Source organism: Trachypithecus francoisi, unplaced genomic scaffold (assembly GCF_009764315.1).
Source record: "Trachypithecus francoisi isolate TF-2019V2 unplaced genomic scaffold, Tfra_2.0 Lachesis_group12, whole genome shotgun sequence".
Lineage (NCBI taxonomy): Eukaryota > Metazoa > Chordata > Mammalia > Primates > Cercopithecidae > Trachypithecus > Trachypithecus francoisi.
This window is the reverse complement of record NW_022681457.1, coordinates 46,495,617-46,520,430: the sequence shown is the minus strand read 5'-3', so window position 1 is coordinate 46,520,430 and position 24,814 is coordinate 46,495,617. Positions and strand designations below refer to the sequence as shown.

General features: G+C 34.6%; 2 protein-coding genes across 4 annotated transcripts in view; one reads left to right on the top strand and one right to left on the bottom strand.

The window, feature by feature from the left end:
- CTBS (chitobiase) overlaps positions 1-24,814 on the top strand; it is a 44,330-nt gene that overhangs the window by 15,049 nt on the left and 4,467 nt on the right. The window contains exon 7 of one of the 2 annotated variants that reach the window (XM_033225429.1): positions 3,263-5,275. The exons of the other annotated variant lie outside the window; for it this stretch is intronic. Within the exon in view, the coding sequence (XP_033081320.1) occupies positions 3,263-3,463 (201 nt within the window). The 3' untranslated portion in view covers positions 3,464-5,275. Of the gene's footprint in view, positions 1-3,262; positions 5,276-24,814 lie in introns of those variants that run through there. 2 annotated transcript variants of the gene reach the window in all.
- The window catches only part of SPATA1 (spermatogenesis associated 1), a 50,008-nt gene continuing 28,221 nt past the window's right edge, over positions 3,028-24,814 (bottom strand). The window contains exons 8-14 of one of the 2 annotated variants that reach the window (XM_033225427.1): positions 24,049-24,106; positions 14,068-14,170; positions 12,725-12,850; positions 9,439-9,617; positions 7,859-7,957; positions 5,272-5,361; positions 3,028-3,110 (exon numbers count right to left, since the gene is read on the bottom strand). In XM_033225427.1, the coding sequence (XP_033081318.1) occupies positions 5,272-5,361; positions 7,859-7,957; positions 9,439-9,617; positions 12,725-12,850; positions 14,068-14,170; positions 24,049-24,106 (655 nt within the window). In that variant the 3' untranslated portion in view covers positions 3,028-3,110. Of the gene's footprint in view, positions 3,111-5,271; positions 5,374-7,858; positions 7,958-9,438; positions 9,618-12,724; positions 12,851-14,067; positions 14,171-24,048; positions 24,107-24,814 lie in introns of those variants that run through there. The other variant, XM_033225428.1, reaches the window with a different exon arrangement.

Here is a 24,814-nt window from a genome sequence, read left to right as displayed (position 1 = left end):
CAGCTCACTGCAACCTCCACTCACTGCAACCTCTGCTTCCCGGGTTTAAGCGATTCTCGTGCCTCAGCCTCCCAAGTAGCTGGGATTACAGGGATGCCCTACCAAGCCCGGCTAATTTTTTGTATTTTTAGTAGAGACAGGGTTTCACCATGTTGGCCAGGCTGGTCTGAAACTCCTGACTTCAAGTGTTCCTCCCACCTTGGCCTTCCAAAGTGTTGGCATTACAGGTGTGAGCTATCGTGCCCAGCCAAATATTGTTATTAAGTCTTATATGGGCAGTTCATGGTGCCCACAAACAATCACAGTAGTAGCATCAAAGACCACTGATTGCAGATCACCATAACAGATATAATAATAAAAAGTTTGGAATATTTTAAGAATTGCCAAAATGTGACACAGAGACACAAAATGAGCACTTGCTGTTGGAAAAATGGCACCAACAGACTTGTTCAACAGAGTTGCCATAAGCTTTCAATTTGCAAAAAATTTAGTATCTGCAAAGCACAACAAAACAAAGTACAATAAAATGAAGTATGCCTGTAATTTAAAAATATTTAACATAAAATCTTAGGACAGTATATATTACCATATACTGTTTCTTTGTAATCCTGATCTTAGTAATCTGTGGCTTTTTTTTCCTTAATGAATGTGAAAATGCAGGAACACATTCTTTTTTTTTTTTTTTTTTTTTTTTCCAGATGAGGTTTTGCTCTGTCACCCAGGATGGAGTGCAGTGGCACAATCATGGCTCACTGCAGCCTTGACCTCCCAGGCTCAAGCAATCCTCCTGCCTCAGCCTACCAAATAGCTAGGACCGTAGGCATGTGCCATCATGCCTGGCTGATTTTTTTACTTTTTGTAGAGACGGGGTCTTTCTGTATTGCCCAGGCTGGTCTTGAACTCCTGGCCTCAAGTGATTCTCCTGACTTGGCCTCCCAAAATGCTGGGATTACAGGTGTGAGCCACTACACTTGGCCTCTTTTTTTTTTTTAATTAAAAAAAAGTTTAATGGCAGGTAAAAATTATCTATATTTATGGCATACAAAATGATGTTTTGCTATATCTATAGACTGTGAAATGGCTAAATCAAGTTATTTAACGTTTGTATTACCTCACATACCTTTTAAATGGTGAGAACACTTAAAATCCATTCTCTTAGGAATTTTCAACACAATACATTGTTATTAACTATAGTCACCATGGGATACAGTAGATCTCTTATATTTATTGTTCCTGTCTAATTGAAAATTTGTGTCCTTTGAAACATCTATTCTTCCCACCCCCAGCCTCTGGTACCACCTTTTTACCCTGTTTCCATGAAGAAATACATTCTTTAAGGTCTTAGAATTCAGGAAACATTTTGGTGAGCATTGAAGGCCATTTAATGCTACTTTAGAAAAAAAATCTAGTTATAACTGTTTCCTTCCTCTTTTTTTTTTTTTTTTTTTTTTTGCGATGGAGTCTTGGTATTTTGCCCAGACTGGAGTGCTGTGGCTTGATCTCAGCTCACTGCAAGCTCTGCCTCCCAGGTTCATGACATTCTCCTGCCTCAGCCTCCCAAGTAACTGGGACTACAGGTGCCCGTCACCACACCCGACTAATTTTTTTGTTTTTTTTTTTTAATAGAGATGGGGTTTCACAGTGTTAGCCAGGATGGAGGATGGTCACGATCTCCTGACCTCGTGATCTGCCCGCCTCGGCCTCCCAAAGGGCTGGGATTACAGGTGTGAGCTACTGCGCCCGGCCCTTCTTTTTTATTAATTGCAAAATTCTATAGCAACATTAATCAAGTTTCTGTTTTGTTTGAAGAGAATCATTCTATTGGGCTGTTTCAGCAATAGTAGCTCATCTTGGACTCAATATTCTGGAAAGCAAACATGCCTTAACCATGCATAAATTAGTCTTACATGTGCTTAGTTTTTGCCCTTTGATCCTTCACAATTTTGAGACATTTGAATTTCTTAATAATATCAAAAAGGCTCAAAGTACTAGCTAGAATGATGGCAAAATTCAAAGGTATATGTCTTTGTGTTTGCCCCTGAATCTTCAACAATCTGTCATATTTAAGTACAAGTTCTACAAGTTGCTTTTAAATAATGAATCACAGCTATTAGTAGAGCATGCATGGCTTTGTCTAGTTCTAAAAATGTTAAAGAATGGAATATAAGATATAGACTGAGATATGCTTGATTACAGTTAGTCTACTATATTTAAATATACTGCAGTGTATTCATTTACCAGGTGAATTATTTTCCTTCAAAGTGGTCTTTTTTTTTTTTTTGCTCTGTCTCCAGGCTGGAGTGCAGTGGCACGTTCTCAGCTCACTGCAACCTCCATCTCCTGGGTTCAAGCAATTCTTCTGCCTCAGCCTCCAGAGTAGCTGGGACTACAGGCATGCACCACCAAGCCTGGCTAATTTTTTTGTATTTTTAGTAGAGACGGAGTTTCACCATGTTGGCCAGGATGGTCTCGATCTTTCGACCTCATGAGCTGCCTGCCTCGGCCTCCCCAAGTGCTGGTATTACAGGTGTGAGCCACCGTGCCTGGCCCCAAAGTAGTCTTCTTTCTCATCCTTTTTTTTTTTTTTAATTATACTTTATGTTCTTAAGAGATGATTCTAATTCCAGGACAGATGTTGTAAATATTACTGGCATTAATTCAGAAATGTCTTTAAGGAGTTTCCTAGATGTATATAAAAATAAGTAAATTATTTTTAGTCACAGGTCTTTCTATTTTTTATCTTCTATCTTTTTCACCTTCCTTTGCACTTTGTCCTAGATCTCCTTTCCCTTTTCCTTTGTCTCTTATCCAATAGCTCATGTGCCTCCTGAGAGAGACTGTGTTAGTACTTAAATAGAGGTATTTGATTCTGGGCAGAAGGACTTTTTAGGGTGGAAGGTGAGCATAAGACCAGAATCTAATTTATGGCTCATAATCAGGTGTGTGTTAAGTCACCAATGAAGTGCAGACCTAAACAGACTCTTAGAATGAGTCCTTAGGACCTAGAAAAGGATGTACTTTTCTCCTCCATTGCCATTACCTTTTGATCTGGCTGATTCATCATAAACAAAATCTTCTGTAGAGCTCCTAGCTAGGCATACTTCTAGCAACTACAGAGAATACAAAAAAGCACATAAGCTGGTTGTAGAGGACCACAGCATTTCCCTCTTACTGTACTGTATACTTCTTTTATTTTTCCCTTTCCTATGGTGCTGAATTGTACTAAACACTTTAAAATCTCCATTTTAATTTATTTATATAGGATCCTGCTGGCCACTTTCATCAAGTATGGTATGATAACCCTCAGAGTATTTCTTTAAAGGCAACATATATACAAAACTATGGCTTACGAGGCATTGGCATGTGGAATGCAAACTGTCTTGACTACTCTGGAGATGCTGTAGCCAAACAGCAAACTGAAGAAATGTGGGAAGTCTTAAAGCCAAAGCTGTTACAGAGATGAACATCTTTTGTCAAACCATTAAGATTTAGAAAAATGATCTGTATAAATAGATCTAGTTTCTTGCATTTTTGTTATGTTGCTATATACTTTTGTTATTGGTATACTAAAAAAAGAGTAAAGAAATGTTGATTGTTTGAATTTGAAAAATACATACGAATGTCCTTAGTATCCAGGAACATAAAGGCAAGAAACAAGTCAACTTACCTGTTGAGTATTCCTCTATTAGATGTTTCAACACTATAATTTAATTGGGAAAAATTGCTTTCAGAATTTTATTATGCCATATTTCCCTTCATTATAGTAAAATATATGCTTATGAATCAATGCTGATTTTTAAAATATGTATAATCTGAAGTGGAAATTGTTTGCTTAGAGTTTTTAAAAAGCAGTTTGTGCTATACTTTTCCCCCAACCCTCCAATAAATCTTAAATTTAAAACCTACAATTTACTGTCTCCTCTTTAGGTTCATCAAACTGATGAAAATAATTTTTCTGCTTCCTGACCCCATATAGTGTTTATGTTCTCTGAGGTACTTGAACTAAACCTCTGGACAGTGAGTGAGAATTAAAAAGAATCCAGAAGATTAAATGTATTCACAAAATACAACAATATAACAGTAATATTTTGAATTGGTAAGTTAGAACTACCTAATATTTTCCAACTACATTATTTTTATGAGGTTCATCCATAAAATTTTTATAATAGGAATAACTTGCAGTTGAACTTGATTCTATTCACTGTCACACTTCACACTTCTAATTATTCATATTCCTTCATTTATGAACATGTATAATTCTTGGCTAGCTTTCTTTACAAGGTTAAATTTTTCTTTCTGCATCTGCAATGTATCTTTTTTATTTTTATTTTTTGTAGAGACAGGGTCTCCAACTCCTGGGCTCAAGCACTCATCCTGCCTTGGCTTCCCAAAGAACTGGGATTACAGGCATGAGCTGCATTGTACTTTTAATGATCTAAAGACAATGATTAGCTTCTCAACTAGTTCTCTTTCTAAAAGATCAATTTTATACAAATAACTTTTCTAAATGTAATAAAGTCTGTTTTCTTTCTCCAGGGAATTAACAACGTTGTGCTGCCCTTATTAGTTCCTAATTACAGATTAAAAATCTGTATCTTTGAACTCTAGATTTACATAAATCCTGGCTTCCCTGCACATTTTCCCCCTGTAAATTGGAATAAATGATGATTGAACCATCTGTTATGAGAATAGTACATTTCTTATTTACACAATTGTTTGTGATAGAGTAAAATCAACCATTTTCATACTATATGTTGGACCACTATTGTCTTCGTATTTCTAAAATAAATGAACTAAAAAATTTAAATTCTTAGATGCTTCTCTCTATCATAGCTCAGAATGCAAGTTCAATACCCCCTATTCTTTTGTATTTCCAGATTTCTTTTAATTAAGATATAGTGAACAAATTAAGTTAAATGAAGTCTGTATTTTCATGCAAATATATTAGTATTGATTAATACACATTTATTCTTTGCAAATAGATTTTATAGTTATATTAGCTCTTACATTTTAAGATTACTAAAAATGAAAATTATAAAATTAGTACTGTAAAATAATATGCAAAATAATTGGAATGTTAAAAATAACCAGTCATCATTTCGCTTTATATTGCATCTAATATTTCCTGAAACATTTTATAACACCCACATGGAAAATGAAGAAGGAGAAACCTTGTGCTTTATATAAAACATTGCCAAGGAGAATAATGGTTAAACAAATCTGTTCAAATAAATATTTAAATTTTTTGATAAAAGTTTTAAATTAACATACCTAATTGAGATTGTAGAGATGTATGATTTTTTTTTTCTGTGCCAGTTCAGTTTTCAATGTTCGTAAATCTGAAACTGCTTGTTTTCTCATCTATAAAAAGAACTACTTTTCAAAAATGAACTTTATCATACCCTTCTAAAAGTACATCATAATTGTCATGTAAATAGGGTTTTTGTAACTGCTTTAACTGTCTTCTCTCATTTGGCTTCAGTGGTTTGACTTCCACTGGATTACTACAGTAAATGTGTAGATTATGAATGCTGTTTAATAAGCATGCTTATCTACTGACTAGATATGCTATAAGATAACCTTGTTTATGAGTATATAGGGACAATACAATTGAACTGTTCTAAAAACTAGAGAAAGAATTTTATGTTTTGCTTAAACTTCAAAACCTGTTGTTCTCAATGTGTAAAGAAAATAGTGAAAACAACAAGAAAACAAAATACAAAAAAATGCTTAATTTCTAGCTCTTAGGAACTGAAGAAATATTTAAGATATATAGTGTTTACTCTGTGGCAAGCACTCTTCTATTAGTCTTCTTTTTTCCAAAAATTTTACAGAATCAGATACTTATTAGTATTTATCCCCATTTTACAGTTGAAATGGAGGCCTTTAGAGGATAAGCAACTTGCTCAAGATAAAAAACTAGTAAGTGAAGTGGGTACAGCCAGGATTCAAACTCAGACCATCTGGTACCAGAGCCCTTACTATTCTAAGTGTCGTCTGTGGACAGCAGCATTAGCATCAGTTGGGAGCTCGTTAGGTAGGAAGAATCTCAGGCTGCACCCAGACCTACTGAGTCAGATCCTGCATTTTTAAACAGGATCCTCAGATGATATCATATTAAACTTTGAGAAGCACTACTTATGCTATACTATCTTGAATAAATATGGTTGCAAGAGACTCAGGCTAGGTTTTTTTTTTTGTCCCTTAGTTCTGAATCTTATAGGTAGGGCTGTTTTAGGGAGCTCATTCAGAAATCAATAAAACTTCTTATATAATGTCTGTTTTGTGTCAATCAGGCACTATGGTTAAATATAGGAATTTTCCCCCCAGCCTATAAGCTGAAAACTTTGTTCTCTTTTTTTTCTCTTATTCCACTTGTCTTTACTGTTTTTGTATGAACAATTCTAATTTGGGTTCAAACCATGAGTGATATCTGTAATGTTAAAATATACAAAGATTATAAGTAATGCACATGCTTTCCAGAAGAAAATGGCATGAGGGGAGTCATAATCCAAGCCTCTGGGGGCATTTTTATTACTCCTTCCTACCTACCAAATTATTCTTGTGCACAAGTTTACATATTAGCTTTCTCTCCATATATTGAATAGACACAGTTTTCCTTCATTGAACAAATTATTTTTTAATGCAAATTTAACTGATATTTTGTTAAAAATTATTCTCTGCTCTTTTCCTTTTCTAAGTTTTAAGCTTCTCAGTGCCAAACCAGGGCTTATTTAGCCTCGAGAATGCTGCTTGTAAAAAGAATCTAGAACTGCTCTGTCCAGTATAGTAGAAGCCAGTTGCCATATGTAACTACTAAACTTAAATAAAATTTAAAATTCAGTTCCTCAGTCACACAAACTACATTTCAAGTGCTCAATATCAGTAGGTGGCTAGTGGCTACCAATCTGACAGTGCAGGCATAGAACATTTCTATCATCACATAAGTGCTATTGGACAGTGCTAATTCTATTTTTTTATTTTTAAATCTTATTTATTTATTTTTATTTTTATTTGAAACCCAGGACAGTACTGATTTTCTTTTTTCTCTTTTAAAATTTTTTAAAAAATAAAATTTTTTAAAAAGAGCTAATTCTAGAATGGAGTCATTATCCTGTGTCATAAAGCTGTTTCTGATAGAGAAATGAGAGCATGCATATAATTATCGTTCTCATTTTCCTGCCTTGCTATGGGTACTTGTGTGAAAATGTATAATCTTCTTCTGTTTTCTGTTCAGCAAAAAAGCTTTTTAATACATCAGTCCTTCACAGATAATTTATATGAGGTAATTAGTTGTACACAATTCTCACCAAATAAAGCATGCCCAGAAGCCTCTACTAAGCATCTGTTATACAAAAGGTCCCACGGGAGAAACAAAGTTAACTAAGGCAGAGTTTCTGCCCGGAAGGAAACTTAACATCTAGTAGAAGTCACATTATTCATATTTAAATAATATAATACATATGAAAATAACCAGAAAAAATTAAATGATTACCCATGAAAAATTAAATGTCAGTTCAGAGAAGAGCTCAGTGGTTTATCAGACTTAATAATTCTAATACGGGAAAACTACTGAAAATTTTTTTTGAGAATATATTGACTCACAGGTTCCTTTTCCTTTAATTCTTCCTAGTAAAATTTTATTAAATTTTACTTTGGCCTTATTATATCATGCATCTTTTCACAGGATTTAGTTTTTCTTCTTGCATTGTTTTTCACCCATGCTCTTTATTGTTAAGATAACAATTTTAAGACAATCAATCCTTGCTACCCTTATTGACACCCAAAGTTAAAACACCAAAATATTTTATTTCAAGATAAACGTTATAATAATTTGATTAGGAAAAATGTAAATTACCTTAACTTCTACTATGAGTTTCATTTTGTCAGTATCCAGTTTTCTCTTAAGTTGGTCAATTGCATGCTGTACCTCAGTGATCTGGATTATCAGGTAATTCTGTGTGCATAGATTAGACATTTATTTAGTATAACATATAAACATTTTTATTTTTAACTGCCTTGGGAATATAAACTATGAAATGATAAATATCAAAGAGTAAATCATGAAAATAACCTATTCCATAAAGTAAACTAAATTGCTTTGGAGAAATTACTATTTGTTTCTGTTGATTTATCGAATTTTAGGGAACACTTTCTCTAAAGTTACCATTAAATTAGCACCATAAAAACCAACAACTATTACTATGAAAGGAATACTATGAAAGGAATATCTTAGATATTAGTAAGACTTTAGAAATTGGCATAATGCTTTATCAGCTGAATCAGATTAGAATTATTTTAAAATACTTAATAATATGATACTATATTTTATATGCAAGAACTCATTTAATACAAGAAAACCTATTTAAAATAAGAAGACTTTTTGGTTTTTGTCCAGAAAAGTTTATGAGTTATAGTGGTCCTCTCTAAAGAAGTTATTTAAGAGTTTTAAACTGGCTTTGTGAAAAAATTCTTATATTGAACTGATAAAACAGTAAGATAAAGTATAAGCTATGCTAAAAAAAAGTACTAACTACTGTGGACAAACCATTACTTGAGCCTATTTGGATTTTATATTAAATTCATTTAAAATAGTAAACTTTTAATATTTCATCTTTTCTAAAGTTAAATCCTTACTTTTAATCATAGTTAACATATTTTAAAATCACTTTTGGATAAGTGGGATTGATCTAACCCAAATCAAATTGTTAAATGCCCTCTTGAATTTTTTTGTCTGTTGTTTAATTATATGGTGGAATTAATAATAAAATAAACTTCATATCTCTGATTCAAGGCTGTCTCAAAAAAAAGAACTGAACAAAATTTCATAATTTCTTTAAGTTCCTGTGTGTTATAAGTCCTCCCGCCGCCACCACCAAATACAGGATTATAGCAGATGCTGTTTGTCCCCTGCCCTAATTCATCAGGTATTCGCCTCTTTCCCATAGTGTCAGGAAATGAACCCTGTCTCAGATACAGAGGTAAATCCTAATTACTCGAAGTCAGTCAGCATATAGCATTCCTTGGCAACTATTTTTCATCCAGGGGTAGGCCTAGTTGATCCCTTACCTAGGATAAAGGGAAAGATTTATATATTCCATGATTCAGAGAGAGGTTTCTCCCTTGTTTGGGGATATAAAGCCCTACTTGCCGTTGACCACTCTATTGCTACCATTGGAAAAAGCAGTCTTACAATGAAATTAACACTGAAAATAATAGGTAGGAAATATCAGGCCCCCTTAAAGGCAACATTAAGCTGCTGACTGTATCTCCTCAGCAATCCTCCTCCTATTACATAAGGTCATGAGTTTTTTTTTATTTTTTTAAGCAAGTTTAAGTCAAAGTCAGCCCAATGCATCTTGTGATATTACTAGCACTTATAAAGCATGTGTTTTGAACAGAACTCCTCTAATTGAAGGGGGACACATTTAGTAATACCTTGGAGTCTGTGATGTTTGCCAGATTCTTTGGTCTCATCTTGATCTCCCTGGCTTCAAGTTGCATGAGCAGTTTTTTATAGTAGAGTTCCAAATCTTCTCGAAGTTTTGTTAAAACCTCCTCCATTGATGCTGTGACTTTCTTTGTTTCCAAGTATTTTTTCTTCCAACCGTCATAGGCTATATATATATATATATAAAAAAGCAAAGGCTTTCATTTGAGTATTAAAGGATTCAACTTTTCATCCTGGAAAGGACCCTAGAGCTAATGTCAATTTAAACCATTTTTCTCTTTCTCTCCTCTTCTCCTTTCTTTATATACTGAGGTCATTAGACCTGAGGAAGAAATGTTTTTTGGATAATAAGAGAACTTGCATAGAAATATAGTAAAATATATATATATAATAGTAATATACATTGCTATAAAAGTAATATATCTAAAAGCAATACATTTAATAGTAATATATATTATAAAAGCAATATATATACTTGTTATATATAGTAATATACAACATATATATAAAAACAATATAATATATACATATAACATATATAACTATAAAAGTAATATGTATATGTTACTTTTTCCCATGATTATGGAAAACTAATCCAAAATTAATCATTAGAAATTAAACACTACCAGTTAAACAAATTGCATTGACACCAATGAGATTCTAAATACAAACTTAATAGGAACACAAAGTATATGCCAGTATACCAGAATCTGTTTAGTTTCTTTCTTTTAGATTATCATGTAAACAAAAATCTCAAATTTAAAAATTCTACTTTATAAGGTGATTTAATTAAAATTATATAGCTATATGGAACTTTAGCTCAAGATTTTGGCTATTTTTCTCATGCTGTATTATCCAGTCCCTTAGCAACTTCTACCAGTATTACTGCCAAAATACTTCTAGCATCTAGCACATTCCACCTTCTTCAGTGCTACATCCTTAGTCAATATCATCTTTTACCAAGAAATCTGCATGCTCTTTCTAACTGGTCTGCTTTTCATTCTTGCCCCTGTACAGGGTATTCTATACAGTAGTCATTCTGAGCTTTCTAAAATGTTTTTAAAAATCAGATAAATCCCTAGCTCAAAATCCTCTAGTGGCTTCCTACCTTGCTTACAATAAAATCCAAAATCTTTGATTTGGCCCATCTATTCCTTGCTGACCTTTCTGATTTCATCCCCCTCTACATTTCTCCTTACATAGTGTTTCAGCAGCACTGGTCTTATTTCAGGCCCTTAATATACCACAAGGTCATTGTTATTTCTTGATCTTGATATTTAGTGTTCCCTTTGTGCCTGCCTCCCTGTTAATCAAATCTTAATCTTCTCAGAGATACTTTCTCTGAAAATTCTACCTAAAGCATCTCTTCCCTGCTTCATCACTCTTTATTATGCTCTTTTTAATTGAATTCTCAGCTCTGATCAAAGCTAATATTGTCTTACTTATTTGTTTATTGTCTGTCTCTTTCCATAGGGAAGCAAGCTCCTTATGGTCATGGCCATGTCTGTCTTGTTCACTGCTGTATCCCCAGCATTTAAAACAGTGCCCGGCATGTAGTAGGCTCAATAAATATTTTATGAACAATACATACCTTTTATCCTGAAATATTTTTGTTGAAATAGGAAGTGATGGATCATTCCCATTTCATAAACAGAAAAGGTGAGGCACAAAGAGGGGAAATAACTTGTCTAAAAGACAGATTTGGTGTTACAATCCTGGTCCTGTGATTTTCAGTCCATTGTTCAAATCTGTCTGATAAAATTGCTTGTTTAACACTACAACAAGGCTGACTCATTGCTACCACTTTCAGGATAACACATTGTAAGGCAGAATCTTGAGAAATATCTCCTGACACTGTCTATAACCTTCAGTCAGTTCTAGTGTTGAAACAATTTTGCTGTAAATTGAGAATCCTAAAACCACTTAATTCCTAAGATACCTTTTATCCTTACAATCCTCAAACACAACCCAAAACGGAGGCCTCTCAAATCATTTAGCAACTCTCAAGCCACCATCATGTACTGTCTTCATCCTGCCTCATCAGTCCACCAGTCCTAACAACACTGTTTCTAATTGTACTGCAAGAAAACTTACTTAACTTCCCTCATTCACTGACTTTTAAGAGCAAGGCAGACACACACACATACCAAAAAATTAAGTACAGAAGAGTCCAAGGGACTCAAAGTAGTCTTCTACAGTAAGTAATATATAAGGTGCTCTTGAATGACTAATAGCAAATAGGCAGGTAAACTGGGAAGAGGGTACCTCAAGGTAAGAGGAGAAGTAGATGGCAGAGGGAAAAGCATGGCCAAAGACCTAGAGCCAAGAAGCATACTTTAGATCCTAGCATATCCAACACTTTTCCTGGAAGCCTCTCTTGATCTCTTCCATCTAATTTAGGTGTTCTTCCTTTATATTCCTATCCACAGAACTTTGTAATTCCTTTATCATAGTGGCTGAGATCATGCCACTGCACTGTAGCCTGGACAACAGAGTCAGGTAAAATAAAATAAAATTCCTATAATTTAACTTTTTTATTGTAGTAGAACATATTACATAACTATATATATATATATATATTTTTGGGGGCAGAGTCTTGCTCTGTCACCCAGGCTGGAGTGCAGTGGCACAATCTCAGCTTACTGCAACTTCCGCCTCTGTGTTCAAGCATTCTCCTACTTTAGCCTCTGCAATCACTGGAACTACAGGTGCCCACCACCACACTCGGCTAGGCTAATTTTTGTATTTTTGGTAGAGACAGAGTTTCGCCATGCTGGCCAGGCTGGTCTCGAACTTCTGACCTCAAATGATCCGCCTGCCTCGGCCTCCCAAAGTTCTGGGATTACAGGCATGAGCCACTGCACTGGCAAGGATGTATCATTAATGCTTAACTTGCTTATCATTTCCCCACTGGACTGTAAGATCTATGTGGGCAGGGACAAGATTGTGTCTGTCTTAATAGTGTTTCCTAAGCCCTTAGAATAGTGGCCAGATTCAACAGGGATTTGGTAAATGAATAGAAGAATTAATAAACAAGTAAATGAGTTTCAGTTATGAAAATATTTGTTTTAATTTTAAAACCCTATGTAAAGCATTTATTGTATAGAGTTGAATAATAATTTCATGTTTTCTATATTGAACTTAATCATGTACCACTTAAACTAAAATAGTAAAACCGTAAATATTAATTATAACTTTATTTATTCTAAAAGGATTAATTCTGTAAAACTTAAGTTTTCTTTATAGTGATAAAAGGTATGTAATAAACTTTACCATGATATCGTTTTAATTTGCTTTGTTCAAATAGCTTTTCAACTGTGTTTACTAGTTCTTCTCTATTTCTTTCCAGATACCTTCTTTCTTCCTTTACTTGTTTCATTTGTTTGATAATCTTCTCTCCTAAAGAGATTATAACTCATATTTGTCAATGTCTCAAAGCTGAAAGATGGCTCATATCCTAAAATATGGAGTGTAAAACTTAAAAATGTCTAAAGCAGCAAGAATAAATTTTATCCCAAACTGTTTTTCTTGCTACAGTATAGCATTTACCATGTGGAAAATGCAAAGGAGTCATTTCAGTTTCCAAGAGTGATATATAAGGGGATTTATAAAATAGTGTGTTTTATACTGCATTTCATATATGTGTAGAAACTAGGTAAAGCTCAAGCAGTTATGCTGATATGCTTTGGTTTAACTCTTTTGGTAAATGTATCCGGGATTCAAAATTATTGTACTTAAATTGTACATAGAAAACGTGTATTTTAGAATATATATATATATTTAGGCACCTGCCACCACACCTAATTTTTTTTGTATTTTTAGTAGAGATGGGGTTTCACCATGTTGGCCAGGCTGGTCTCGAACTCCTGACCTTGTGATCTACCCACCTCAGCCTCCCAAAGTGCTGGGATTATAGGCATGAGCCACCATGCTTGGCCAGAATATATATTTTAAAATGAAATAATGTTGGTGACTAAACATATGTATAAATATAAAATTATACAATATAAACATATGTATAAACATATAAATAAATATAAAATTCCTGGGCCAGGTGCTGTGGCTCATGCCTATAATCCCAGCATTTTGGGAGGCCAAGGCGGGTGGATCACTTGAGGCCAGGAGTTTGAGACCACCCTGGCCAACATAGTGAAACCCCGTCTCTACTAAAAATACAAAAATTAGCCTAGCCAGGTGTGGTGGTGGGCACCTGTAGTCCCAGTGACCACAGAGGCAAAGGCAGGAGAATGCTTGAACCTGGAGGCGGAAGGTGCAGTGAGCCGAGATTGCGCCACTGCACTCTAGCCTGGGCAACACAGTCAAACTCTGTCTAAAAAAATAAAAATAAAAATAAAAATAAAATTCCTATAATTTAACTTTTTTATTATAGTAGAACATATTACATAACAAAATTTACCATTTAAACTATTTTTAAATGTACAGTTCAGTTGCATTAAGTACATTCACATTGTTGTGAAACCATCACCACCACCACCCCATCTCCAGAACTTAACTTCTCAAACTGAAACTCTATACCCATTAAACAATAACTCCCCATTAACATTATTTACTTTACCTCACAGAATCATCTGTACTTATGATTGCACTGTACTTACTTTCAGTTGGTAATAAAGAGATATCAATTATTCTTGAAGAAAGAACAGGTTGACAATGAAGTGAAGGGTGATCTGGTAGGGTGATGTACTCTTTTTCACCTATCTGTAAGCAAACATGAAATGAGTAAGATCGGCTGGACTGTCACATTCTTTTTTCACTTGCCCATTGGTATTTGATAATGCATTCTTTTTATGTAGTGGTGATGAACTCCAAATTTTGTATTTATAGTTACAGATTCTCTCCCATGTTCCAGTCTCTGTATTCTATTACTTGGACATTATATACAAGTACTTCAAACTTAAAATTTTAAAAAAAATCTGTTATTTTTCTTTCTAAACATGATTTCCTTCCAAGATTTCTGGTCTCAGTTACCTGTTATGATAACTTTAAATATTTTCTAAGATGGCTACTGATACTGTTTTCATCTTGAGTCAATTTTGATTATATTTGCTTAGAAAATAGGTAGTTCTGTCACATGTCAAATTTTAGCAGATAATTTTACATTTTATTCTAATATATCTTATCTCCTCTGTGTTTGTGTTTCTATTGCCTCCATCTTTCCTAATTTTTGTGTTTCTACCTGATATGATTTGGATCTGTGTACCCATCTAAATATCATGTCAAATTATAATCCCTAAGTGTTGGAAGTGGGGCCTGGTGGTAGGTAATTGTATCATGGGGGCAGATTTCCCCATTGATACTGTTCTCCTGATAGTGAATTTGTTCTCGTGAGATCTGATCATTTACAAAGTGTGTGGCACCTCCCCCACCCCTTCCTCCTGCTCTAGCCTTGCTCCCCCTTTGCCTTCCACCATGACTGAAAGCTCCCTGAGGCCTCCCCAGAAACAGATGATGCCATGCTTCCTGTACAAGCCTGCAGAACCATGAGCCAATTAAACCTCTTTTCTTTATAAATTACCCAGTCTCAGGTTTTTTTCTTTTATAGCAGTGCGAGAACAGTCTAATATCTACCCTTTTCTGATAAATTACCTCAAGTCTTACCATGTTGATGTTTGTCCCACTATCACTTTATTGATCTTGAATTTTTTCAGTTATGCTTCTGTACCTCATTAGTTTTCACTTGTATCTTCATCAAGCTCTCACTTTTACTTTGTTTGTCTTACAGTTAGTCCCCATTATCTGTAGTTTCACTTTCTGTGCTTTCAGTTACCCACAGTACAGTACAATAAGATATTTTTAGAGAGAGAGAGACCACAGTCACGTAACTTTTATAATAGTATATTGTTATAATTGTTCTATTTTATTATTATTGTTTTTGTTATTGTTTACTGTGCCTACTTTATAAATTAAACTTTGTCATAGGTATATATGTATAGGAAAAATACAGTATATATAGTATATATAGGGTTGAGTTCTATCTGTGTTTTCAGGCATCCACGGGGGGTCTTGGAACGATAGATAAAGGGCAGAGTACTGCATTATTTTTCTAGCTTATTTATTTTGTTATGTTGTAGAGTTGAGATCACACAGGATAATGGCAGCCACCTATATCAGAATTGCTCCACAAATCTTCCAAACTACCATAAAAAGAAGCCAAGTAAAACCACCCAAATTTATGCCTACAACATAACTTGGGCACAGAATCCTTTACCTATAAGTGAGGAAATAAAGACTACTAGATCAGAGTGTGGTAAGGAGCCCACATCTGAGCAGAGAGTCAGATGTGGACTATGTGTCAGCACTGTATATAAATAATAGGAAATACCAATCACGAATTAGCCTGGAAAGAGAGGGCTCTACCTGAAGTGGAAAAATAGGCAAAAACAAAACAAAACAAAAAAAACCTGGTAGATTCTATGAGGAATTCAAAAGAAAGGATTTGAAAAACACAGGGAGTCAGAGGCAGTAATCATGGGAAGACATAGCTTCTGGGAGAGAAGAAAATGCTTTGGAAGGGAGATATGTCCTTGGGAGCCAGTTTGGTAAGAAAAAATAAGAAAATAGCCAAGGCAAGAGCTCCACTGAACTAAGCTAGTGGAAAAGAATCCAAAGAAAACACACCCATTTCCCCAAAAGGCCCCATTTACATAAAAAAAAAAGAAACATAAATAGCTGCATTTCTAGGGAGGCCAAGGCAGGCGGATCATCTGAGGTCAGGAGTTCGAGACCAGCCTGGCCAATATGGTGAAACCCCATCTCTACAAAAATACAAAAATGAACCGGGCATGGTGGTGGGTGTCTGTAATCCCAGCTACTCGGGAGGCTGAGGCAGAAGAGTCACTTGAACCTGGGAGGCGGAGGTTGCAGGGAGCTGAGATCGTGCCATTGCACTCTAGCCTGGGCAAGAGAGTGAGACTCCATCTCAAAAAAATTAAAATTAAAATTAAAAAAATAATAATAACTGCATTTCACTACAGTCAGTAACAGAAGAGGGTGCTCCTGATTTAAGAAACACAGTAAGCCACCAAAACACCACTCACTCCCTGTTCCTCTGTAAGAACACCTGTTATTACTGATAATGGAAAAATCCAACGCAAATAAATATGAACATCTGTAAAATAATCTAGCACTCACACAGTTACTTATGAAGAAAACCTCAAAACTGAGCAGTAAATCAAAACAAACACAACCATGAAGCAGAGAAAAACTTAACAATGCTCCCAACATAGATTACAAATAATTAACTAAGCATTTGCAGATATTAATGAACACTATAAAACAGAAATTTTAAAATTTGTAATAAAAATGGAAAACAATAGGAAGGTGTGAAATGAAAATTGACCAAACTCAAGAAATAAAGAAAAAGAAATTGTCTCAGAAATGAATAAATTAGCAGGTGTCCAAGATGGAACATATATGACCAAATATATAGTAAGAAAAACACAGAATAGAAATAAAAGGAGCCAAGAAAGTGAAACATAATGAAAAGAGTAAAATGGATCAGAATGAAAGTGGCAGATATAAAGGTAAAAAAGATCTAAGATAAGACTAATTGTTGCCCCGAAAGAGAAACAAAACAAAACAATGAAACAGATCTATTTAAATTATAATTTTAGAAAACATCCTTGAAATAAAACAATGTCTGATTTCTGATTTTCATATTGAAAGGGCCCACTGTGTACCTAGAAAAATCTGACCTACAATTCTCAACTGAGATATAGCCTGCTAAAACTATTACACATTAAAGGAATTCTCTGACCTTCCAGGCAAAAATACTCAAGTCAGTTTACAAAGAAAAGAAAATCAAGTTGGCATCACACTGCTAAACAGTAACATATAAAGCAAGACATCAGTAGTGCAACATTTACAAGAAACTCAAGGGAAATAAGCCAAGGATTTTATAGCCATTCAAGCTATCCTTCAAGTAGTAAAGTATGAAGGCTCTAGAGCAGGCATTAGCACACTTTTTTTGTAAAGGGCCAGAGAGTAAATAAATATGTGTGGGCCACATATGGTTTCTGTCATATATTCCTCTTTTTTTCAACTCTTTAAAAACATAAAACACATTCCTAGCTCACAGGCCTTACTAAGCATGATGCAGACTTTAGTCTGCCCATCCTTGCTTTAGAGAAAGTTTTCAATGTGCAAGAACTAAGGGAATATTGTGCTCAGGATCTTTTCCTAGTATAGGTTGAGTTTCATCCAACCAAGAAATCACTGAAAAATCTTCTGCAAAATAATTGGCAGTTAAGTGTTGAACATATTTAATTATAGTTCTGAGACTAAAACAAAAGTGAGGGGATAGGACTAAGTGAACAGTACAAAAATGTTGTATTGTTTGACAAAGTAGAAATAACACAAACTGAAAATAAACGAGAAGAAAAGGGAGGGAAAAAGGTGAAAGTAGAACAAGTTTTCTGATTGCCTCAAATATAACAAGGAGGGGTCAGAGCATAAATATAAAATAAAATGACAAATCTGAGATTAAACATGTCATATTAATTATATAAATGGACATAACTCATCTAACTAAATAAAAAAGACTTTCAGACTAGCTTACAAAGCAAAACCCAACGCTAGGCTATACATAAGAGATTTATCTAAAACAAAATGACTCAGAAAGGCAGATAAAAACGAGGGGAGTCGAGAATGGAGAATATCAAATAAATGCAAACAAAAAGAAAGCAGAGTATTTTGATATGCAGTAAGGAAGAATTCAGGCTAAAAAGGCATTAAATGAGCTGAAGAAAGATGCTTCATAATGCAAAAGTAATAATATTCACATAAGAACAACTTTGTGCCAAATAATATATAGAAACACATAAAGCAGAAACCACAGGAGGTATAAGCATAAACAGTAACGCAGTAATAAAAGGAGATTCTAACATACCACTCTCAGTCCAAGACATAGAGAATGTGGAAAAAATTAAGAATATGGAATACTTAATGTATTCAGCAAGGTAAATCATAGACAAGCCACAAAGTAGAGGGAGATATTTGCAACACACATAAACATCAACAGACTATCTTCTAGAGCATATTAAAAACTCCTACTAACCAGAAATAAATGGCAGACAACCCAATAGAAATACTTAAAACAAGTAATCCCCCCACAAAATGGTTATCAAAATGGGATCCATAAAATATAAGGGTAACCAGGGAAATTAAAAAATTCAAACCACAGTTAAATAGCATTAAGCATCCACCAGAGTGCAAAACATTTTAAAATGTGAAGACAGTATGTATTATTGAGGATGCAGAGTAACAGGAAATGTCCTGGATTCCTAGTGGCAGTGTAAATTTGTTTTGGAATATATTTTGGCATTGTTTAAGTTACAGATAGGCATTTTCCAGCAATTCTATACACAAGTATATATTCCTCTCTTGTGTGTGCTCTTTATAATAGGTAAAATTTGGAAACAATAAAAGTATCCAGCACAATATAACAACAATTATTTGCTGAAGATGGTATGCCTTTGCTCCCAAATCCAAGGGCTTAGAGCTGTGATTCTCTTACGAGGGCTTGTACAGACTCCATTCAGTATTCCAATCTACTATACATCAAGCATCATTGGATAATCTGGACAGACATTAAACCACTAGTGGGCTGGGTGCAGTGGCTCATGCCTATAATCCCAACACTTTGGGGGGCCAAGGAGGGCTGATTGCTTGAGTCCAGGAGTTGGAGACCAGCCTGGGCAACAAGGAGAAACCCCAACTCTACAAAAAATACAAAAATTAGCTGGGTGTGGTGGCATGTGCCTGTAGTCTCAGCTACTCAGGAGGCTGAAGTGGGAGGATGGATTGAGTCTGGGAGGTCAAGGCTGCAGTGAGCTGTGAGCGCTCCACTGCATTCCAGCCTGGGCGACAGAATGAGACCCTGTATCAAAACAAAACCAAAACCAAAAACCCCACAAGTGGCAGCATTGCTTGCAATCCCTCTGGGATCAACTTACAAGCCTTCTCTTGTTGAGGTTCCACTCAAAGGTTGGCAGGCTTCTGATTCTCTTGGTTTAAAAAAAAAATAGAGCGGCACATCCAAATGCAGTAAATCTCTCTACAAATTCCAAAAAAGGTCCATAAAGTGCTTTTTCTCATTCTCAATGGTAGCTGGGGCAAGGGGATACCTCAATATGTCGCAGACCATGGAGCTCCCAGAAATTTATCTGAATTGATCGACTCCTGAATTTTCTTGCAGCGTATCTCCTACCCCCTAATAAACATATGTCTTACCTAAGGTATCTAGATTATTTGGTATTTCCTGTTAATCAGGTCCAAGGGGGTCATGGTATGGTCAAGTTGTCTATAAACTAGATTATTACAAGGAGCCAGAATTGACACAGCCCTTAGGCAAAACAGTGAAGGTCTACTGCTGTTCCTATTCGTTACTTTTGGTTTTCTCTGCTAATTGGGATGAAGAAAAAAGCATTTTCCAGATTAAGAATGGCATAATAGGAGCATCAGGCTGTAATAAGTTGTTCTAATAAAGAGATGATGTAAAGAGTAGCAGCTACAATTGTTACACCTGACACTAAGGCCCATTAATCTTCTGCACAGACCAACTAGGTGAGTTTAATGTGGCTATGATAGGAATCACCTTTTCTGCCATTTTCAAGTTTTGATCATGGCACAAAACTCACAGTTCCTCCAGGAGGTTGGTAATGCTTTGGTTTACTATTTTGGTAGGGAATAGGCCATTCCATCATATTTCACTTGGCCCTCTCTACTATAACATTCCTTATTGCCCATGCTGCACGCATCAGGGAGGCATTATGAGGATTCTGACATTTGCTGAGTAAGTCCTTCAAAGTATACATTCATGAATTAAGGAAATGACTACAGGGAGAATTTGCAAAGTCATTCAGCACACCAGAATACTGATTTAGCCAAAACTTCACTTATTATCTGACCCCTCTAAACCTCCACCCTGTTGGTGGAACACAGAGTTATTCAGGTCCCTAAGGATCAGAATCACATCAAAGCCATTGCCATGAATCCTGAAAAGTAAGGGTACCTCCCTTTCCCCATTGTAGTCATCTGGGTAAACAACCTCTCATCCCCTTAAGGAAGGTAAAGGAAATTTAGGAAGGTAAGGAAATTTAGTCCATACTTGTGGCTGAGTGACAGGGTTTTTCCTCAAGGATACCTGGCCTCCCCTTCACTCAATAAGTTCTGGGTATGTAAACTGGCTAAGGTCTAGTAATTTAATAAGAAGATGTGAATATTCATGTGGTTATTCAAGGCAGATGTCTATTTATGAAGACTAAAAATAACTTTTGGTTATACAGATCAATAGCTTACTGGTACGCTTATCCACTTCAGTCTCAGGAACATCATGATTAGTCTTAGGGACACCTTGGCAATTAACTATTGTCAAGGATTTCTTAATCATACATCCTTATGATCACTCTGGTACTGTTTTCTCTTATATAGTAAAATGCTGTAAATTGGCTTCTATCAGGGATACTGTCATCTCTAAAGAAATCAAGTAGGCCAGGCGTAGTGGGTCATGCCTGTAATTTCAGCACTTTGGGAGGCCGATGCAGGTGGATCATGAGGTCAGGGGTCCAAGACCAGCCTGGCCAAGATGATGAAACCCTGTCTCTACTAAAACTACAAAAATTAGCTGGGTGCAGTAGAAGGTGCCTATAATCCCAGCTACTCGGGAGGCTGAGGCAGGAGAATCTCTTTAACCTGGGCGGTGGAGGTTACAGTGAGCTGAGATGGCATCACTGCACTCCAGCCTGGGCAACAGAGTGAGACTCCGTCTCCAAAAAAAAAAACAAAAACAAAAGAAATCAAGTATAGTCTTGTCTTCATTTCATGTGACACAAAACAGCCACTGTAAGGTTTTTTCAAAGAATTCTGGGGTTGCTTTTCCAATATATTTCCCCAATGTCTGGTTAAAGAAGTAAGTGGATATAAATCTTCTCTTAACATTTTTATTTCCCAAAGTCTTTAGATTTCTTGCTCTACTTTTTAACAAGAAATTCCTGGCATTCTAAATTTACTCAGTATGAACCACCATATTGTCCAGGTTTCTGTCAGCCTCACTCAATTTAGCAAAATGTTTTTTACCACTCACAGTTGCTGGAGCTAGCACATTAAATCCAGAATCTCTGATAAGTGTATCCATATTATTAAACTTGAGCCAATTTAAAGTTATATTCTTTCATTCCTGCTCTGAATCTATTCCCAATAATATTTCTCTAAGTTTCTACCAGCACAAATTAACAAAATATTGCAGTTCTTTTGCAATAATCAGTCTGAGATTCTCATTTGTAAAAGTTTTTGGCCCATATCACACTTTCTGTACCAAATACTGAATCATTTCAGTGCAGGTTTAAGCAGGAAGAAATGTAATAAAGGAAATCAAGTGTATCAGAAACACTGGAGGAGCAGGTTCTAGGTCTGGTCTCCTAAAATGATGTTTCCATTAGTGAAGTTACCACTGCTGAGGCCATCACCAGAACTATGCTGAAAGTAAGAAGCCATCATTGTTATTGCCATTACAGCTTCTCACACTCAGAAAGCTGGAGGAAAAAACACTTAATTCATGACAAAAATAGAAAGAAAGAGTAAAACTGTTGTTATTCACAGATGACATGAATATGTATGTAGAAAGTTCTGAAGAATCTACAAAAAAAACCTGACAGAATTAATTGAATTTAGCAAAATCTCAATAGACAAGTTCAATGTATAAAAATCAATTTCTATAAATTACCAACAATTAGAAAATAAAAATTATAAAATACCATTCTATAGAAGCTTCAAAAATACCAAATACCTAAAAATAAATGTAATATTAAAAGATCTAAGAGCAATACACTAAAACCACAGACACTGCTGAAAGAAACTAGTGACATAAATAGAGAAATATACTGTGTTCATAGATTAGAAGATTCAGTACAGTTAGGATATAAGTTTTCCTCCCAAATTGATTGACAGATTCACAGTGATTTCACTCAAAATTCCAGTAGTCTTGTGGTAAGAAATTGACAAGCTGATTCTAAAATTTATACGAAAACACAAAGAATCTAGAATTACCAAAATGATCTTGAAAAAAATTAACTTGGAAATCTTACGCTATCTGATAACAATAACTGCTATAAAGCCTTAGTAATGAAGATAATGTGGTATTGGCATAAGGATAAAAAAAAATCATTGAGCAGAAAGGGAGGCTAGAAGTTGTCCTAGATCTTATAGAGTCAACTGAGTTTTGAATAATGCAATAGGAAAAATAAAGTCTTAACAAATGGTGTAGGAAGTGGGTATCTGAGGATCTCAACTGAACCACAATCCCAACCTAATTCTGCACATAAAATTTTGAGATTAGTGGTTCTCTTCAAATTACCTCTATTTAACAAAAATTATCACTGAGAGTGCAAGGGAAAGGAGGTCTTGATTGTTTGAGGAGAAAGTATGACAGAGGTATCTAGAAGAATAGTAATGGACCAAGAAAATGTAGTATATTTGTTGGCAGAATTAAAGACTCATTTGAAGTTTGTGGTTTATTAACTATGGTTGGAATTTTGTCCAATGAGTATGAAAGACATAACCATGGAAACATTAATGTAACTTTCTGTTTTAATTTTCTCATCTGAAAATAAGGATAACAGTACCTCCACAAATAGTTGTTGAATTAAATGAATTAACATACATAAAGCATTTAGAACGGTGATTGGCTTAATAAATGCTATCTAATTGGTTGTTGCTATGTTATTAGTAGTATTATTTAGGTACGTAGTTATTAAAATGATTAAGACTATGAACTCTGAAGCCAGTGTACACTATTTAGGATCTAAGCCCAGCTCTAGTACTTACTAACTATATGTATGACCTGGGAAAGCCATGGAACCTTTCTGTGCCTCAGTTTCCTCATCTGCAAAACGGAAATGATAACTATAACCTATCTCATGGAGTTTCCTTTATGGGGATTAAATGAGTCAGTATGTGTAAAATACTTAGAATAGTGCCTGGTAGTTGATACTCATTGATAGCTATTATTAAAATTAGTATTGTTATTCTTAAGACTGTCCTAAATTCATCCTGCAAATATCTGCAAAATTCTCCTAGTCTTTCCATCATTTCTTGAGAATAAACTGGTGATGTGAATAGTGTTCATTAACTCATTTAACCCAGCGCAATTCAAATTAGGTAACATACCCAAGATCACACAGCTAGTAACTATAACATAAACAATTTACTACTATACTGCTTCTTAACACATTATATAATTCCGTTCTAAAGAGACAAGTTAATCAAGTACAGGTATTAATATATTAAATTACAAATTAGCTCTGAAAGCTGCTAGTTAAGTGCAGTTTGATGTATCTTTAAAACTAGTAATAAAATTTGAGAAGATAATCCAAAAAGGTATTGGTGGATAACTTTCCCCCTTCTCATTTGGGCATATTGTTACCTTATTTATAAAAACAGAAAAATTGATCTACTATTGATAATATTAGAAGTATGTTCCTGGAAAACTTAGACATTTTAATCTGCAGATTCACTTTAATCTTAGTAAAAATATTATAGTGTTGCAATACCATATTTAAACAAAAAATTTAAAATAGTACCTGATTGTCCTGTCTTCTACTGATAGCTGTATCATCTTCATTTTCCCAAAGACACTGACTTAAAGGAAATGACAGGTTTGAAAGTCATTAAAACATGATCCCATGAATATTAGCTTTTCATATTTTATGTATTTTATTTGATATTCTGTAAACACAAATATTGAAAATTTTCAAAGTCAGCCTGAGACCATTATCATATGTTCTTTCAGACTCATTAGTAATCCATGTAAAGCTACAATTTAGTATGAGTAATAAAATCATATTTCACTATATTATAACTAAATTCTAGTTCAATATCTACAGCAAGATAAAATTACTTGAAATTTTAGAAACATATTTGTTTATTGTTCTTTTGTGAATAACTGTTTATAAAAACCCTTATCTTAATTTCAAAAGACTGTGTAAAACTCTTGTCTAACTACTACAATTTTGAATGAAATGATACCAGTGTGAAAATCAAGCATATTGATTAGTTTACGTATAACCAAGAACTTAAGAGAGGCAGGATAATTACTTCTAATGAAGGGAAACAAAGAAATTTTTCTGTCATCAAGTTGTCCCAATGATAAAAGTATTACAATAGAAATAAATTTAAGCTATGAATCATCCCTCATTATCTTGGAGAGGAATGTTAGCAAAAAAATAGTAAAGATCTGAATCAAGATAATTTTAATTAAAATATCACTAATTTCACTCATATCTTTAAGTAAAAGTCTTTATAACAGTACTCTGAATATCTTACTCTTTTTCTTATTGTTTAGATTAT